We start from the raw sequence: 19,962 nt of genomic DNA, 5'->3' as shown, positions 1-19,962 counted from the left end.
CAGGGCAGTGGCCATTTTGGGAGCTGGCTGGCCTTATATGTATAGAGAAGATGATGAAAATAAATACATGAATGAGATATCTATATCTCTATCTATATCTCTATCTCTATCTATATATATATATGGAAAATAAACAGGAATAATATGATAACAAGAATAATAATAAAGAATAAATAAACAAATAAAGATTAAATAATAATAATACCAAAAAAATAAAAATAAAATAAATAAAAAAAATAAAAAAATAAAAAAATAAAAATTGAACTGAAGAAAGAGAAAAGAGGCTGTCATGGGGTTTCGGTGATCGGCCCTCCAGTACAGCATAGGCCTTTGGAGTAAAGAAGTGAAGAGGCCTGATTTAGCCTGAGGCAGCCGTTTCCAGGCTGCATGGCTGGGAGTTTTGAGCAGGCGTTCTGACCTGCAGAGGGAAAGGACCAACAGTTTAGGGAATTAACCCTTGTAATGCTGCTGAGTTCTAAAGATGGTAACTGGTTATTGAGGCTTGTACATTGACATTTATATGTATTCCATAGAATTTGTTATGATAACAATAATAAAATAATAATAATAATAATACAAAAAAAAAATTGAACTGAAGAAAGAGAAAAGAGGCTGTCATGGGGTTTCGGTGATCGGCCCTCCAGTACAGCATAGGCCTTTGGAGTAAAGAAGTGAAGAGGCCTGATTTAGCTGATAATGATGATAATAATGATAATAATGATAATGATGATAATAATAATAAGAATAATAAGAATAATAAAAACAATAAAAATTAAATTCATGGAATTATAAAAGGTGCTTACTTATATGTAATTTTATTTCTATATGTGTTTTAGAAATATGGTGTCGGATGCCTCACTTAGTGACCAGATGGAGGTCACTGATGCTTCTCAACCTCAGAGAGCTGCCACTGAAGGCTCGAAGAGCCGTTGTCATAAGACAAGGAGTGGCAGTTCAGAAGCAGCTGCACAATCTGTTCTTGGGGCGGAAGCCCAGTCACAGGATAGGGATCAGGTAGAAACAGAACCAGTGAACGAACACATGGGGTCGCGTTCTGACAGCTCTGATTCGCCATCAGAGGCGGAGAGTTCCCCATCCATGGAGGATGAACAATGGGACCAGGAATTGTCTGAGGAGGAAGGTTTTTTTACCGGAGCAGCCCATGTTTAAAGGGCTGTTCAGGCCTCATCTTTTTAAAGCCTTGTTGAGTATAGCTAAGGCGGTTACTAAACAGGGACTCCTAGGGGAACAAGGCGCCTGTCCAGAGCAGGACCCTGCAGACATGCTTTTTTCTGAACCAACGGTGGAGACGGAGACAGTTCCTGCCCCTCAATTATTTCTAGATATGATTAAGAAGCAGTGGGAAGCCCCGGCCGCATTACCGAACATGTCCTCCCTTGAGAGACGGTTTTTTAACACGGCTTCTGACCTGATGGAACTCCTGAGAGTGCCTGAGGTGGATGACCCGGTTTTGGCCCTGGCTTCCTCTTCGGCCACTTTGGTTGAACCTGAGGAAGTTTTGAAGCCAGAGGATCGGAAGTTGGAGCAGGCCCTCACGAAGACTCATCAGGCGGCGGCCTGGGGTATAAGGGCGGCCACAGCTGCATCCTTCTTCAGCAGGGCCGTCCTCCTGTGGCTTAAACAAATGCAGGAGAAAGTGCCGGTGACCGATCTGAGGACTCATCAGGATTTCAACAAGATAGTGACAGCTGTGGAATACACAGCGGATGCCACTATGTCCTCCGCAAAATATATGGCAAAGTCGATTGCGTCCTCGGTCACAGCACAGAGGTTTCTTTGGTTAAAAAATTGGCAGGCAGACACAAAGCGCAGATGGCAATTGGCCTCTGTGCCATTTAAAGGTGCAAAGTTGTTTGGTGAGGCTTTGGAGCCCGTGTTGACGGAAACTAAGGGGAAGAAGAAGGTGTTGACAGCCTTGTCAAGGAGAGGGGATACCAGGTTTCCCCCCTCCTTTCGGAAGTCTTATTTTCGTCCCTATTGGGGGTCGGCCTTTGGCAGATATCAGAGAGGTTTTCAAACACAGGGAGGTCAGTGGGGCCACTATCATCACTCAGAGGAGGGGTCCTCTGACAAAGGCAGGTCCCGCGGTCAGTCACGGCGTCCTTTTCGGGGGAGGGGCAACCGCTCCTTCCGTAGACACCGCTGACGGCAGGCATCAGGCTCCCATTGGTGGTTGTCTAGGGCTGTTCGCCGACCAGTGGGAGAAAGCCACCTCCGATCTATGGATAAGGGAGACCATTTCATCAGGTCTCTCACTAGAATTTCTTGCACCCCCTCCGACGGTCTTATTTCGATGTCCCAGGTCTCGAGATGCGGCAAAAAGAGAGATCATGGACACTGCGGTTCAGCACTTGCTGAACATCGGAGCGGTGGAGCCCGTTCCAGTTCACGAACAATGGAGCAGTTATTACTCAATGTTGTTCGTCATCCAGAAGGCCTCGGGGGGGGGGGGCTGCGACCAATTCTCAACCTGAAAGGATTAACAGGTATGTGAAGTATCGGAGGTTCAAGATGCATTCCCTGCAGTCAATCCTTACGAATGTCCGGAAGGGGGACTTCTTGACCTCCATAGACCTTACGGAGGCATACTTTCATGTTCCGATAAATCGGAAGCACAGGAGGTTCTTGAGGTTCTTTTACGACGGCAAGCATTTGCAGTACCGAGCGCTTCCATTTGGCCTTGCCTCGGCCCCCAGGGTTTTTACGAAGATCCTGGCGGCGTTAGGAGCGCTTCTCAGGGCTCGTCCAATACGGATTCAGGCCTACCTGGACGATATTTTGGTGCAGTCAGTCTCTCACAGACAAGCAATAGAAGATTTGAGGGAGACAATACTTTGTCTGCAGACTCATGGTTTCTCCATAAACATGGGAAAGAGTCATGTCATTCCCACGAACTAGCTGTTGCATTTAGGGGCAGTAATAGATACGCTGAAGGGTCAAGTTTTCTTGTCCCCAGACAGACTTCAGAGCATCAAGGACCTGGTAGTTCAGATTCGCTCACAGAGGACAGTTCCGCTTGCGTTACTCTCATCTCTGCTGGGCAAGATGATTTCCTGCATAAAGGTGGTCCCGTGGACAAGGTTTCATGCAAGGCCTCTACAATGGTTCATGTTACCGTTTCAGAGGTCAGGCAGGGACATGTTGCAGTTCAAGGTCAGGGTCCCGGGAGACGTTCTAATGTCTCTACGCTGGTGGAAGTCCAGGAACATGGAAAAGGGCTGCCATTTTTTGGAACAGGACCGCATCACGGTGACAACAGACGCCAGTCTGATAGGCTGGGGGGCTCATTGTCAGGACCAGGTGATCCAGGGCTCTTGGTCAAGGGGGGAGACAAAGAGGAGCATAAATTGGCTGGAGCTGAGAGCAGCCAGGTTAGCGCTCAGACATTTCAGGTACTGTTTGAGGGATCGACATGTGCTTCTCCTGACAGACAACATCATGGTGAAGGCCCACATCAACAGGCAGGGAGGCACTCGACCCAAGGGGCTTATGGCGGAGGTGGATCGCCTTTGTCGCTGGGCCGAGCGCAACGTGATTTCCATCAGGACGGAACACATTGCCGGGATAGACAATGTCAGAGCAGATTGGTTGAGCAGGGCACCTCTGGATCCTGCAGAATGGAGACTGGATCCGGAGTTATTCAAAGAGATTGTGAGGCGATTCGGACAGCCGGTCATCGATCTCTTCGCATCTCCAGCGAACCATCAACTTCCTTGGTATTTCTCCAGGTCCCCAGCGCCAGGGGCGGAAGGGGTAAACGCTCTCCGTCTTCCTTGGCACAGGGGTCTACTATATGCCTTCCCTCCGATGGCTATCCTTCCTCGGGTAATTGGTCGGATTCTGCAGACCAGGGCACAGGTCATTCTGGTGGCACCATACTGGCCCAGAAGGCCTTGGTTTGCGGATCTGGTACGTCTGTCAGTCGCCGCACCATGGAGGATTCCACCTGACAGGGTGTCTCTCAGTCAGGGACCGGTTCATCACCCGGGTCCCCAGTGGTTGCACTTGACCGCGTGGCTGTTGAGCGGAGACTGCTAGAAAGACGGAAATTTCCCTCAGATGTGATAACGACAATGCAGGCGGCTAGACGACCGTCTACTACACGAATTTATGACTCCACTTGGAGAACCTTTGTGATTTGGTGCACTGGTAGGAGCATTCAGCCAACCAAAGTAAAGGTTCCACAGTTGTTGCAGTTTTTACAGGCTGGGTTGAGAAAGGGCTGGCACCAGGGACGTTACGTAGGCTGGCACCAGGGACGTTACGTAGGTGGCAGCGATAGCGTCAGTGTTAGGTTCTGCGGGTAGGCGGTCGGTGACAAAGGACCCAGAGGTAAAGAGGTTTTTTGAGGGGGGCGACCAACCTGAGACCGGCAGTGGTTCACCGTTATCCCACCTGGGATCTTCAGAAGGTTTTGCAGGCACTTTGCAAGGCTCCCTTTGAACTGATTAGGACAGTTCACATCAGTTTTTTGACTTACAAGACGCTGGTTTTGGTAGCCATCAAATTGGCCCGCAGGATTTCGGAACTGGCCGCACTCTCGGTGCGAGAAGACTTGTGTGTATTCCACTCCGGTTTTGCGTTTGGACCCGACCTTTGTGCCGAAGGTCAACTCCTGGTTCCACTGGGCCCAGGAGTTGGTTCTTCCGGATTTTTGTCCTAATCCATCACACGCGAAGGAACGTGTGTGGCACACTCTGGACGTCAGATGGGCTCTGAGGGTTTACATCAAAAGGACTAGGGTTTTCCGACGGACGGAGGCACTTTTTGTGTCATTCCAACCATCCCCCATGAGACAGAAGCTTTCTGCTTCGGCGGTGGGCAGGTTACTCAGAGCCACCATAGTCAAAGCCTACGAGGCTCAGGCTTTACCAAGGCCTAAGGCTATTACGGCACATTCAACGAGGAGTGCGGCCACATCGGCTGCATGGGCCACACAAGCGTCAGTGGAGGAGATTTGCAGGGCAGCGACCTGGTCGACTCCGTCACCTTTTATACGTCATTATCGGATTGACGCATATGCATCGGCCGAGGCGGCCTTTGGTCGGAGAGTACTACAACGTGTGGTAGAGACGCCTGAAGGAGATGACCAGACGGCTTCCCACCCATGAGGACTGACAGCTTGGGTAAGTCCCATGCCTGGAGTCACTCCTTCTCATACAGGAAAATGGGTGTTGGTCTTACCTGATACACCCCTTTTCTGATGGGAAGGAGTGACTCCAGCCCCACCCTAATGAAAGGGTCTGGTCAGGGAGGTGTTCGTGGGGTGTTGTTACAGGTACAGTATTCGGAACCCTCGTCGAACATCGTTGAAAGTGGGAGGTCTACAAAGGGGGCGTCTCTTAAGTTTGAACCCTGTCCATAGAGCCAGAAGACAGAGTGGTACCCATGCCTGGAGTCACTCCTTCCCATCAGAAAAGGGGTGTATCAGGTAAGACCAACACCCATTCTCTTGGTTTGTTACTTGTAAATCTCTTTGATCATTTGTATGTCTGGTGTAGTATCTTAAGTTTATAACAACAGAGTTGGAAGGGACCTTGGAGGCCTTCTAGTCCAACCCCCTGCCCAGGCAGGAAACCCTATACCATCTCAGTCAGATGGTTATCCAACATTTTCTTAAAAATTTCCAGTGTTGGAGCATTCACAACTTCTGCAGGCAAGTCGTTCCACTTATTAATTGTTCTAACTGTCAGGAAATTTCTCCTTAGTTCTAAGTTGCTTCTTTCTTTGATCAGTTTCCACCCATTGCTTCTTGTTCTACCCTCAAGTGCTTTGGAGAACAGCCCGACTCCCTCTTCTTTGTGGCAACCCCTGAGATATTGGAACACTGCTATCATGTCTCCCGTAGTCCTTCTTTTTAGACATACCCAGTTCCTGCAATCGTTCTTCATATGTTTTAACCTCCAGTCCCCTAATCATCTTTGTTGCTCTTCTCTGCACTCTTTCTAGAATCTCAACATCTTTTTTACATCGTGGCGACCAAAACTGGATGCAATATTCCAAGTGTGGCCTTACCAAGGCATTATAAAGTGGCACTAATACTTCACATGATCTTGATTCTATCCCTTTGTTTATGCAGCCCAGAACTGTGTTGGCTTTTTTAGTAGCTGCTGCACACTGCTGGCTCATATCTAAATGGTTATCGACTAGGACTCCAAGATCCCTCTCACAGGTACTACTATTGAGCAAGGTGCCACATATACGGTACCTGTGCATTTTGTTGTTTTTGCCTAAATGTAGAACCTTACTTTTTTCGCTGTTGAATTTCATTTTGTTAGATAGTGCCCAATGTTCAAGTCTGTCAAGATCTTTCTGTAACTTGAGCTTATCTTCTGGAGTGTTGCCTATTCATGCTAGCTTGGTGTCATCTGCAAATTTGATGAGTTCCCCATCTATCCCCTCGTCCAAGTCATTGATGAAGCTGTTGAAGAGTACTGGGCCTAAAACAGAGCCTTGGGGTACTCCACTGCATACTTCCCTCCATGTGAGGTATTTCCGTTGAGGACTACACGTTGAGTGCGGTTGGTCAGCCAGTTACGAATCCATCTGGTGGTGGTGCTGTCTAACCCACATTTTTCTACTTTATCTAGTAGTAGGTTATGGTCTACTTTATCAAATGCTTTACTGAAGTCCAAGTAAATTATATCGACAGCATTCCTCTGGTCTACTAATTTTGTCATTTTGTCAAAGAATGCGATAAGATTAGTCTGGCATGATCTGTTTTTGACAAACCCATGTTGGCTTTTGGTTATTACTTTGTTTGCTTCTGGGTGTTCGGTGATTCGTTGCTTGATTATCTTTTCCAGAATCTTCCCCGGTATTGAGGTCAGGCTGATAGGTCTGTAGTTTCCTGGATCTGTTTTTTTCCCTTTTTTGAAGATGGGAACTACATCAGCTCTTTTCCAGTCCTCTGGCAGCTCCCCTGTGCTCCAGGATCTTTGAAAGATATAGTTCAGTGGTTCTGAGATCACGTCTGCCAGTTCCTTCAGAACCTTGGGGTGTAATCCATCCGGTCCTGGTGATTTGAACTCATCTAGGGTAGACAGGTGTTCACTTACCATTTTCTTCCCTATTTTAACTTGTGTTTCTAATCTGTTTTTTGTAGTGCTGTTTTTGATAGGTTGGATTATTTTTTCCTTTTGTGTAAAGACAGATGCAAAATATGAGTTAAGTAGATCTGCTTTCTCCCTGTTGCTTTTCATCTTCTTGCCACTTTCTCCCAGCAATGGGCCAATTGTTTCCTTGACTTTTTTCTTGTTTTTAACATGTTGGAAGAAGCTTTTTTTGTTATTTTTTACTTTTGTCGCTAGCCTCTGTTCATTGTGAGCCTTAGCTTTCCTCACTTCATCTTTACAGGCTCGGGCTATTTGCTGATATTCTGCCTTAGTTATTTGCCCCTCCTTCCACTTTTTATATTTGTCCTTTTTTCTTATTCCATATCATTCTTGTAACCTGTCGTTTTTAAATCCATTTTCAGATCAGTCTCAGTTTTGTCTGATAAAACTTGTTTCTCTCTCGTAATAACTTTTAAACACAAACTACCTATAGAGGCAGTCAATTAAATTTAACTTCTAGGTCCATTATTCAGAAATATACTTCAGTGTGTCCAGTTTTAAAATATTTTGCTTCATTCTGTAAGAATAGAATAGAAAATAGAATTCTTTATTGGCCAAGTGAGATTGGATACACAAGGAATTTGTCTTGGTGCATACCCTCTCAGTGTACATAAAAGAAAAGATACATTTGTCAAGATCCATAAGGTACAACATTTCATGATAGTCATAGGGCACAATATTGGACAATATTGGAAGAAAAAAGAATTACCTACAATAGAAGAATGGATATTGAAAGTTTCCAATTTGGCTGAGATGGCTAAAATCTCAGCCTTCTTGAAAGACAGTACTCAAGAAAAATATCTAAACGAATGGAAGAATTAGATTGACTATATTCAAAATAGATATCATATTAAGAGATATCAGATTGCCTTTGAATGAATCTCGTTTTTGATTTTAATGGAAGAACTCAGGTTAAGTGAAAGAGAAGGATTATAATTGTGTTAGATTCCAAAAATTTAATCTATGAATGTTTGTTTATTGAACTATACCTTGTGTTTGCTCTAGGAAGTCGGGGGGGGGAGGGGGTTTTTGGAGGGAGGGGGGAGGGTGGAAAATGTATTTGTTTTTATAAAACTTTTTCAATAAAAAAAAAAAGAACCATAAGGTACAACACTTAATGATAGCCTTAGGGAACAAATAAGCAATCAAATCATATTAGGAAAAAGTCAATATAAATTGTAAGGATACCAGCAACAAGATTACAGTCATACAGTCATAAGTGGGAGGAGATGGGTGATAGGAATGATGAGAAGATTAATAGTAATCCAGACTTAATAACTAGTTTGACAGTGTTGGGGGAATTATTTGTTTAGCAGAGTGATGGCATTCGGGGAAAAAACTGTTCTTGTGTCTAGTTGTTCTGGTGTTCTGCAGTGCTCTATAGCATCGTTTTGAGGGTAGGAGTTAATAATATAATAATAATAATAACAACAGAGTTGGAAGGGACCTTGGAGGCCTTCTAGTCCAACCCCATGCCCAGGCAGGAAACCCTACATCATCTCAGATAGATGGTTATCCAACATTTTCTTAAAAATTTCCAGTGTTGGAGCATTCACAACTTCTGCAGGCAAGTCGTTCCACTTATTAATTGTTCTAACTGTCAGGAAATTTCTCCTTAGTTCTAAGTTGCTTCTTTCCTTGATCAGTTTCCACCCATTGCTTCTTGTTCTACCCTCAGGTGCTTTGGAGAACAGCCCAACTCCCACTTCTCTGTGGCAGCCCCTGAGATATTGGAACACTGCTATCATGTCTCCCCTAGTCCTTCTTTTCATTAAACTAGACATACCCAGTTCCTGCAATCGTTCTTCATATGTTTTAGCCTCCAGTCCCCTAATCATCTTTGTTGCTCTTCTCTGCACTCTTTCTAGAGTCTCAACATCTTTTTTACATCGTGGCGACCAAAACTGGATGCAATATTCCAAGTGTGGCCTTACCAAGGCATTATAAAGTGGTATTAACACTTCAAGTGATCTTGATTCTCTCCCTCTGTTTATGCAGCCCAGAACTGTGTTGGCTTTTTTAGCAGCAGCTGCACACTGCTGGCTCATATCTAAATGGTTATCCACTAGGACTCCAAGATCCCTCTCACAGGTACTACTATTGAGCAAGGTACCACATATACGGTACTGGTGCATTTTGTTTTTTTGGCCTAAATGTAGAACCTTACTTTTTTCACTGTTGAATTTCATTTTATTAGATAGCGCCCAATGTTCAAGTCTGTCAAGATCTTTCTGTAACTTGAGCCTATCTTCTGGAGTGTTGGCTATTCCTGCCAGCTTGGTGTCATCTGCAAATTTGATGAGTTCCCCATCTATCCCTCGTCCAAGTCATTGATGAAGATGTTGAAGAGTACTGGGCCTAAAACAGAGCCTTGGGGTACTCCACTGCATACTTCCTCCATGTGGATGTAGTTCCGTTGAGGACTACACGTTGAGTGCGGTTGGTCAGCCAGTTACGAATCCATCTGGTGGTGGTGCTGTCTAACCCACATTTTTCTACTTTATCTAGTAGTAGGTTATGGTCTACTTTATCAAATGCTTTACTGAAGTCCAAGTAAATTATATCGACAGCATTCCTCTGGTCTACTAATTTTGTCATTTTGTCAAAGAATGCAATAAGATTAGTCTGGCATGATCTGTTTTTGACAAACCCATGTTGGCTTTTGGTTATTACTTTGTTTGCTTCTAGGTGTTCGGTGATTCGTTGCTTGATTATCTTTTCCAGAATCTTCCACGGTATTGAGGTCAGGCTGATAGGTCTGTAGTTTCCTGGATCTGTTTTTTTTCCTTTTTTGAAGATGGGAACTACATCAGCTCTTTTCCAGTCCTCTGGCAGCTCCCTTGTGCTCCAGGATCTTTGAAAGATATAGTTCAGTGGTTCTGAGATTTCGTCTGCCAGTTCCTTCAGAACCCTGGGGTGTAATCCATCCGGTCCTGGTGATTTGAACTCGTCTAGTGTAGACAAGTGTTCACTTACCATTTTCTTCCCTATTGGTAAGTGAGCACTTGTCTACACTAGACGAGTTCAAATCACCAGGACCCGATGGATGACACCCCAGGGTTCTGAAGGAACTGGCAGACGAAATCTCAGAACCACTGAACTATATCTTTCAAAGATCCTGGAGCACAGGGGAGCTGCCAGAGGACTGGAAAAGAGCTGATGTAGTTCCCTGGACAGTTTATGTCCAGGATGCAAGGGGTCTGTAAATATTTTTACAGCTCTCTTTTTGACTCATGCAGTATACAGGTCCTCAATGGAAGGCAGTAGTAATTGGTAGTAATTGTTTTTTCTGCAGTTCTAATTATCCTCTGAAGTCTGTGTCTGTCTTGTTGTGTTGCAGAACCAAACCAGACAGTTATAGAGGTGCAGATGACAGACTCAATAATTCCTCTGCAGAACTGTATCAGCAGCTCCTTGGGCAGTTTGAGCTTCCTGAGTTGGCGCAGAAAGAACATTCTTGTGCTTTTTTGATGATGTTTTTGATGTTAGGTGTCCATTTTAGGTCTTGAGATAGAACCTAGAAATTTGAAGATCTCCATTGTTAATACTGTGTTGTCTAGTATTGTAAGAGGTGGTAGTATGGGAGGGTTTCTCGTAAAGTCCACCACCATTTCTATGGTTTTGAATGTGTTCAGTTCCAGCTTGTTCCGGTTGCACCACGAGGCTAGTTGTTCAACCTCCTATCTGTATGTGGATTCATCATGTCTCAAATGAGACCGATCACTGTTGTGTCATCTGTGAACTTCAGTATAACAGATGGATCCTTTGAGATGTAATCATTGGCATATAGAGAGAAGAAAGTAGAGAGCACACAGCCTTCAGTGTGTCCAGTTTTAAAATATTTTGTTTCATTCTGTAGTAATAGATAAGTTATTTATTTATTTATTTTATTTATTTATTATTTAAATTTATATTTATTATTTAAAGTTAAATGTTTTTCTTTAATTTGTAACCTTAATTTGTAACACACACGTACAGTACACACACCTTATGCATGCATATACATACACACCTTAAACTTATATCCTTTGCTAAGGAAACTCACCTGATGCTTTCTGACATGTTGATCTAAATGTTTCTAACGGGAAAAACAAATTCTAAATATGATTAGAAGGGAGTTTGTGAATCCAGTGTGTTTTTGAAGGCATTGACCACAATTTGAACAAAGTGGCTATTCCCTTGTCTTCCAGAATTCTAATCTGCTGCAGACTCTGTCATACAGTTTCCTTTCAATGGGGAACTGTCTGAAACACTTGTGTATGATCTCAAGTCCTTTCCTTGTCTGGTGATGAATTTTGAAGAGCTGATCTACTCACCAGCTCTTCTGCTGTGATTATTGTCTATGTTTTTAGCAGAGTTGTCTTCAGTTTGTCATTTTTTCACCGAAAATCCAATTTCCTGAAAAGTTCTATTATATACTGTATCTTTCGCGCTATAAGACGCTCCGGACCATAACACGCATCTAGCTTTTGGGGAGGAAAACAGGAAAAACAAATCTACCTCTGCCTCCCAGCATCATTGGTATTCATCTGGCTAGCATCCTTGCAGCAAACAGCCCGGTCAGCTTCAGCACATTATTGCAGCCTGATTTGGCACGAGCAGCTGATTGGCGGTTGGATTGGCCTCCTGGAATACCGCCGATCAGTTGTTCCAGGCTGCGGGGATTGCCACCACTCACTGCTACCTATTGCTGCCTCCACACATCCCATTTTTGCCCTCTGCACGCCCCATTTTTGGCCTCCGCGCATCCTGTTTTTGGCCTGTTCCAGGCGGCGGGGATCCTTGTCTTTGCCTATCACTACCTATTGCCACCGCCACCTATCGCTGGCAGCAAACGGCAACAGCGATTGGCGGCGATAGGCAGCTGCAATTGGCACTAGGTGGCGGCAGCAATTCCTTCTGCCTAGAATGGGCCAAAAACAGGACACACAGAAGCCAAAAATGGGGTGCATGGAGGCTGAAAATGGGGTACACGGAGGCCAAAAATGGCTGAAGGGTGCGGGCTGAAGAGTGGGTGGGGCTTCAGCAACATTTGCTCTATAAGACGCACAGACATTTCCACTCACTTTTTTGGGGAGAAAAAGTACGTCTTATAGTGCGAAAAATATGGTAACTTTCCCTGGGGCTCATTTTTGCAATCAAAACTTTTTTTAATTGTTCTCTATCCTCTTATGGAAAAATAGGGAAAATTCTGTATATGATAGATTTGATCACCAAAAGTAACTAGTAGAGAATGAGAGATATCCTCTTTGTTGCTCCTGTTTTAATCAACTTTGCAGCTTTTCTGACTCAACACTTTGCTTTTCAGAATGAAAGAAATATATCTTGGTCTTGATTAGTGATTATTAAGCAAGACTTTTAAGGATTACCATTCTATAAACTCATTTGTGTACCACTGCTAGTTGTTTGAATATGATATCAAAAGCCATATGTACAATTATTTTAAATTGCAGCAAGCCTCTTTAGAAACTTTGTACTGAAAGTCAATGCTTTAATTTTTTATAGAAATCAAAGGTTGAATTGGATATAGCTATTTTCACCAGCAAAATATTCAATGAAAATTAATCCAATGGTTACATATTTTATGGGAAATTTGTCTATATTCAAGCAGCTTTCTGAACAGTGAGTTATAAATCAAGATCCGACTCACAAAGAGCAAGAGTGCAGTTTTACAGGAAATGGTTTGAGAGATAGAAATATATCTTTCACTTTAGCATACTTTTCTAAGAAATACAATATCCAGAATACCTGCTGGCATTTCCTGTTAATAGGCAGAAAGAGCCAATAGAAGAAGTAGTAGATTTGTAGCTTAAAGTAAGCAATATAGTAAGAGCCAATGGTTTTTAAATACTAGGGAGAGGTGAATGCAGTGCTGCTGTGATACAAACCCCATACAATTATTTATCTATGGGAATAAATAATTCAACTTCTGGTTTCCAGAGTATGTATAAATACTGACACTGGTTAGAGATAATAAAGATCATAAGGACTTAATGAAACTAATTATTCCTCCAATTTTTTAAAATGGCAAAAATTTCTTGTCTTGTAATCCCATCCCCAAACAACCAAGAGTGAGTGAGTGAGTTAGTTGATATGCATCAAGGCATAATAAATGGCTAGATCTAAAGAATTTTTTGGCAGCTCTCATTTTTGCACTTTGAGTAATGGTCTATTGTAATTTAAGTTATTTATTTTGCTGTTTTATATATTTGCTTGTATATCAGCTGTAACCATGATATATTCAGAAAAATATTTGGCACAAAGGTTCATCTGTTACACTAGTGGCATTTGATCTTTTATTGTAGATAATGTTTAGTATGTTTTTTGCTCTTTTTCCTACTTTGTGTTTATGAGAGATAGTTTTACAGGAGATGGGTTACAGAAAGATTTTTTTTTTAACATTTTTAATCCCGCCTTTATTATTTTTATAAATAATAGGCAAAGGAGCAAGGAGTAGGCAATAGGCAAGGATAATAGGCAAGGAGGCAAAGATATCTTAATATTCTTTCCTCCTATTTTCCACATAACAACCACCCTGTGAGGTGAGTTGGGCTGAGAGAGGGTGATTGACCCAAAGTCAACCAGCCAGCTCTCTTTTTTTTTATTGATTTATTTGGTAAAATTATATACCCACCCATGTTACATACGTGACTCTGAATGAGTACAAAGTGGCATGCAAAGTTAAAGCACAAAAAAAAATAGAAAAATAGAATAGAAAAAAAAGAATCATTAACAAACATTAAAACAATAACAGTTATTAAAACCATACATAAAAAGATAATCTGTAGGAAATTGCAATCAATCTCACCAACACTACAGCCATTCTTTAGGCTTCTTCAGATTAAGAGAAGATGATTAACAGAGTTGGAAGGGAATATATAGGTCATCTAGTCCAACCTACCCCTACCCCCCGCCCCAGCAGGAGACCCTACACCATTCCTGATAAATGGCAGTTGAATCTCTTCTTGAAAGCTTCCAGTGATGAAGCTCCCATAACTTCCAAAGGCAGGCTGTTCCATTATTTAATTGTTCTTACTGTCAGAAAAGGCTCCGCACCACTACTACCAGATCCCCAGCCCAGATGGCAAAGCCATGTTAACAAAGTGCCAAACCTTGTAAAACATCCCCATCTATCAGTTGCTTCTTAACTACAACTTCATTATTTTTGTTCTGAAGATTGATAGTCTTTCATAGCAAAATATTTCCCTATTCTGTTAAAGGAAAAATTACTTCAATTAATTCTGCTACAAATAGATGTCCTGAAAATTTAACGGATTGAAATTCATGTGTTGCCAGCTAATGAAGATGCTGTTGGAATGTCCCGATGAACGTGTTGATCTGGAACTCATTTCCTTCTGCATTAATTTAGCTGCTAACAAGAGGAATGTACAACTAATTTGTGAAGGTGAGTATTGATGAGTATGTTCAAGGTTGCTGACTATGAGCAAAATGACAAACAACAGCTGGCTTTAGAGAGATTTCATTGTGTAAAATACTGTCTGAGCCAACTTGCATTTTTGTCTTCTAAAATAATCTAATCCTTTTGTGCTTTGGAATTACATGTTATTACCCATTATTTTACATGGCTTCCAAAATATATTGTGTTCAAGCTGAGTAATTTATAGGAAGAGAAGAAATGGAGTGAAGTATTAGTATCTAAATATAATATTTTTAAAAATTACAAAAAATGTTTCTGCTTTCTGTTTGTTTTTGATTTCTAGGGACTGCCTGGACTGGTCTCTGCAGTTTTCTTAGCAAGGTTTTCTGAAATTGGTTTGCCATGGTCTCTTTACTAGGACTCAAAGTCACCCACCTGATCTCTAGCCTGATGCCTTAACCACAAAACTGGCTTCATTTTGGCTTATACATCAAGTTAAATTACCATTGAATTATTTAGTTTATTTCTTGTAGTATTATGGGTTTATATATTCAAAACTTCATTTTCAGAATCTTAAAATAATCTAATACATTTGAAAATCTGTTAATGTTGTTCTTTGGGGATGTGATGGTATTTCCCCTAAAGAAAATTTTAGCTAAATTATGGACATGAGAGCACTGAAAAGACCTCGAAAATAGATTATCTGGATCTACTGTATTTTTTGGACTATAAGATGCACTGCCCCCGCGCCCCCCCCCGCCCCAAGTGGGTGAAAATCTCTGTGCGTCTTATACAGTGAATATTGCATCAGCTGGGGGTTTGCCATACCTGGGGGGAGGGGTGAGAGAGTTGGTGCGCTGATAGGCAGCAGCGATCCCTGCTGCCTGGAACAACTGATCGGCAGTATTCCGGGAGGCCGATCCAACTATCAGTTGGCTGTGAAGACTCCAGTGTTCCCTGGCAGCAACACAGAGGTGGGATTCAGCCAGTTTGGACGAACTGGTTGTTAACATTGTGTGCAGTTCGAAGAACTGGCTGATCCCACTGGCTGGCCTGGGCACGCTCTAGGTTTGCCTGCCCTGCACAACTTTGTCGAGCAGTTCGCCAAGGATGCCCTGCTGCCGCCTGCAGCCCCATCGCAAGTGCGCCCTTCCCAGCCTACGTGGTTTTTGACTGGCTTCCAGCACTGGAGAGGAAAGGCAAGGAAAGTGGCTGGGTTGCCGCCGCCTTTCATTGGGGTGTGCATAGCAAGATGGGGCTCCTCTTACCATCCTTTTTCCTCCTGTCATTGGGCATGGCATGGCTTCCTGCCCCTCACTTAGCCATTGATGCAATTTGGGGATGGCAGGTGGTGCGGGGTGGTGTGGTGCGGGGGAGGAAGGGTACGCAACTCCTGGGCCAACTGGCTTCTTCCCAACAGCTCTTCCTCTGCCTTTCTGTGTTGGCCATCAAAGTCGAGGCTTTTGTGGGCAGAAGAGCTGCGCTGCAATGGAAAAATGGGCAACGGAGCGGCCAGCTTGAGGGAAGGAGGCCACTTTCTCCTCTTTCCCTGCTCATCATCTTTCCCTCGTGCCGGCCTCTCCATTGCAGCCCACCCAGGATCTGTAAACCAAGGGCAAGCAGTTGAAGCAGGGTGCATCAGGGAAGCCTTGTGGAAAAACGCACAGGCCAGGGAAGCAAGTTGGCAATCTCAGCTACCTGGCTCACAGGAGGCTTGCCGGAGCCTTGCTGGATGCTTTCACGGTACCTCAGGCAGCAATGGAAGGCAGAGACACTGTATTGTGTCTGCACCCACCGAGCTGGGCCCCCTGCCTGAAAGTGACTTGGAAAGTGAGGGGGAAGGGCCATCAGGACTTATCTCTGGAGCACCGGCTCCTCTGGCTCAGCTCCAGGAGCCAGAGGCAGGCCAAGTGGAGGAGATAATGAGGCCTCCGTCCCCTGACTCTCCCCCCCCAGACCACGCCTCTAAACCAGGCTGATGGCAACCAGGCCTGGCTAGATCCCAGGTTTCGAAGATACGAGAGGCGGCTACAACAAAGGAAGGGGTGGGGCAGGCCTAGAGAGTGCTGAGTCATGGAGCCACACCCCACAGAGTATAAAAGCAGCCCTGGCTGCTCTTCTGCTCCGTGACAAGCAAAAATTGAGCTGAACTCTTTGACTCGTGGAGAAGTGAGCTGAACTCTTTGACTCGTGGAGAATTGAGCTGAACATTCGGCCTGGATTGCTGACTTCCTGGTTGCCCGGCAATCCCAAGATAAGGGAGACTTTGGCGGGCAGCTGCAGATTCCCTGCCAGGACTGATAGCAGCCGTGAACTCAATTACTGGCTCGTTTAGCCAGCTCGCGTGGCTGAGGCCGGGTGGGGACAGAACACCCTGGGGGGAGGGAGGGAGGCAATCCCAGCTGCCTGGATCATTGGAGCAAGCATCCAGCGAGCATCCATCAGGAAAGGTCTCTTCTGCTCACCTGGTATGGTTAAAATCTGAAATCTGACTACCATTCTAATCAGCGATTCCTTTGTTTTTACTTTCACACCTACCAGTACATGGGGATGTAAGGGGGCACTGCAGAAACAAAATACGATCCTATAAATAGTGCCTAAGAAAGTGTCCTCCAATAAAGTGTCCTCTTTATAAACTGTCCCCTATAAAGATAAAGCCTTAAACATGTCCCCCATAACAGTATGTCTACAGCAGATCCCCTACAATAGTGTATCATCCCTTGATGTTCTCAGCTACGGTGCTCTCATAACAAAGGACTCATTACTGATCTTTCTTGTAGAAAAATACTACGGTACCTCCTCACACTACATACAAGGATGTCAAACCAGAAAAGATTAGCATATAAAATTTCTTTCAAACTGGAAGTAGTAAAATATGCTAAGGAACATGGAAACAGTGCAGTGGAGTGCATTTTTTCATTTGGACCACCTCCAAATGAAAAAATGATAAGAGAGTGGAGGAAACAGGTGGATCAGCTGCAAAAAGTAAAAGATAAAAGTAAGCATAATGTTTGTGGGCTTGCTGCAAAGTGGCCACAGTTGGAGGCGGACATGAAAGAATGGATCACACTTCACTGGAATAATGGCTTCACAGTTTCTACAAAAATTGTAATATATGAAGCCAAACGCATTGCTGTAGAAAAAGGCATTCAGGATTTTACTGGATCACCATCGTGGTGCTACAGATTTATGAAGCGATATGGCCTTGCTATGCACACCAAAATTAGAATTGTGCAAAAATCCCAAAAGAGTATGAATGTAAGATTCTATCTTTTCATACATTTGTAATAGGTGCTAGGAAGAAAAATAATTTTGAAATTGGCCAGATTGGGAATATGGATGTAGTCCCGCTAACCTTTGATGTGCTATCTAATAAGACTGTTGATCTGATCTGCTAAAAGCGTAACCATGAAAACCTCAGGACATGAGAAAACACATTACACTGCCTGTTGTGCAGACGGCACCAAATTGCCACTGATGTTAATTTTCAAAAGGAAAACTTTTCCAAAATAAGTGATTCCATGAGGAGTAGTTGTGCAGGTTCATGAGAAAGGATGGATGGACGAAAATGGAATGAGAGTAGTGGAATGAAAAACTGTGGTTGAAATGTCCTGGAGGGCTTCTGAAAAAAAAAACTGCTTTATTAGTTCTTGATCAGTTTAGAGAACATATTAGTGAAACCACAAAAAAGAGATTTAAAGAAGTGAAGACTCATCTAGCTGTAATTGCAATTGCCAGTTGCAATCTCTTGGCATTTCCGTCAATAAACCATTTAAAGTCTATGAAAGAGTAAAATAAAAAAACAATTACTACCAACCTGCCTTCCATTGAGGACCTGTATATTGCATGAGTCAAAAAGAGGACTAAAAATATTTACAGACCCCTCACATCCTGGACATAAATTTTTTTGACTCCTACCATCAAAACGACACTATAGAGCACTGCACACCAGAACAACTAGAAACAAGAACAGTTTTTTCCCAAATGCCATCACTCTGCTAAACAATTCCCTCAACACTGTCGAACTATTCACTAAGTCTGCATTACTATTACTATTAATCTTCTCATCATTCCTATCACCTATCTCGTCCCACTTACGACTGTATGACTAACTTGTTGCTGTATCCTTATGATTTATATTGTTTTCTAATATGATTTGATTGCTTATCTGTACCCTATGACTATCATTAAGTGTTGTACCTTATGATTCCTGATGAATGTTTTTATTTTATTTTATTTATTTATTTATTTTGTCACAACAATATATGTAAGTATCATACAGAAAGGTTATATAGTATATAAACATATATATGAGTAAATATTAGGAGGTATAAGCATATATATATATAGGAAGAAGAAAAGAAAAACAATAGGACAGGAACGGTAGGCACGTTTGTGCGCTTATGCACGCCCCTTATGTATCCTTATGTGCGCTTATGTGTGCTTATTATGTTTTTTATTTTATTATTTATTTATTTATTTTTATTTTTTTATTTTTTTATTATTATTTATTATTATTATTATGTGCGCTTATTGTGCGCTTATGCACGCCCCTTATGTACCCTTCCTTTTTATAAATACTGAGAACATATGCACCAAAGACAAATTCCTTGTGTCCAATCCCACCTGGCCGGTAAAGAATAAAGAAGAGTGGAACAAATGGATGGCTGCTGGTAATCATGATCTGACACCTACTGGACAAATGAAGAGGCCCACTATCACTCAAGTTTGTAAATGGATTAAAACATCATAGCACTCAGTGAAGGATGAAATAGTTCCATGGTCATTCAAAAATTGTGGCATTAGCAATGCCTTAAATGGAACTGAAGATAGTATATATGAAGATAGTGAAGAAAGTGATATCAGTGATTATGAGCAACTGACCTTCCTAAATTTTAACACTAGCAATGATGAGTTCTTGGGGTTTCCAGAAAATTAGAAGAGTGCTTGAACCTTAACCTCATTTGTTAATGATGATTCTTAATATCGCTCTTGACTTTACATGGTTGAAAAATTATTCTACTATATTTTATTAAATATATTACTACATCATTTGGTTCAGAATATTTTTTTTCTTGTTTTCCTCCTCTAAACCTTGGTGTGTCTTATTGTCAGGTGCATCTTATAGTCTGAAAAATACAGTATTTCATTTTGTTTTAAGGTATGGCATATAAAAAAACATGGTTGTGCCGATTGATGATCTTTAGAGGGCGAAAGGCCAGGGAAATATTGTCATATTTATTATCGAGGATCTTAGAATAGAAATCATTGATTACAGACTACTGTTGGAATGGCTCAGTAATCTGTGATTTGGAGGCATTGTGTAGTTTGATTCTACTTGTAAGAAATTGGCTGTCCAGAGATAGGCAAGGAATAATTTCTATTTTATTCCATTCCATTATCTTTGAATTGTGGGATCCCATAGGTTTTATTCTTTATGTTCTGTTG

General features: G+C 42.6%; 1 protein-coding gene across 4 annotated transcripts in view; it reads left to right on the top strand.

Moving 5' to 3' along the window:
* The window catches only part of KIFAP3 (kinesin associated protein 3), a 220,783-nt gene that overhangs the window by 171,124 nt on the left and 29,697 nt on the right, over positions 1-19,962 (top strand). For all 4 annotated transcript variants that reach the window (XM_058177337.1, XM_058177338.1, XM_058177336.1 and 1 more), the window contains exon 12: positions 14,433-14,541. In XM_058177337.1, the coding sequence (XP_058033320.1) occupies positions 14,433-14,541 (109 nt within the window). The remainder of the gene's footprint in view (positions 1-14,432; positions 14,542-19,962) is intronic.

The sequence above is a fragment of the Ahaetulla prasina genome, chromosome 3, assembly GCF_028640845.1.
Source record: "Ahaetulla prasina isolate Xishuangbanna chromosome 3, ASM2864084v1, whole genome shotgun sequence".
Classification (NCBI taxonomy): domain Eukaryota; kingdom Metazoa; phylum Chordata; class Lepidosauria; order Squamata; family Colubridae; genus Ahaetulla; species Ahaetulla prasina.
The sequence above is the reverse complement of the archived record's forward strand: the minus strand, read 5'-3'. Positions and strand labels throughout refer to the sequence as shown.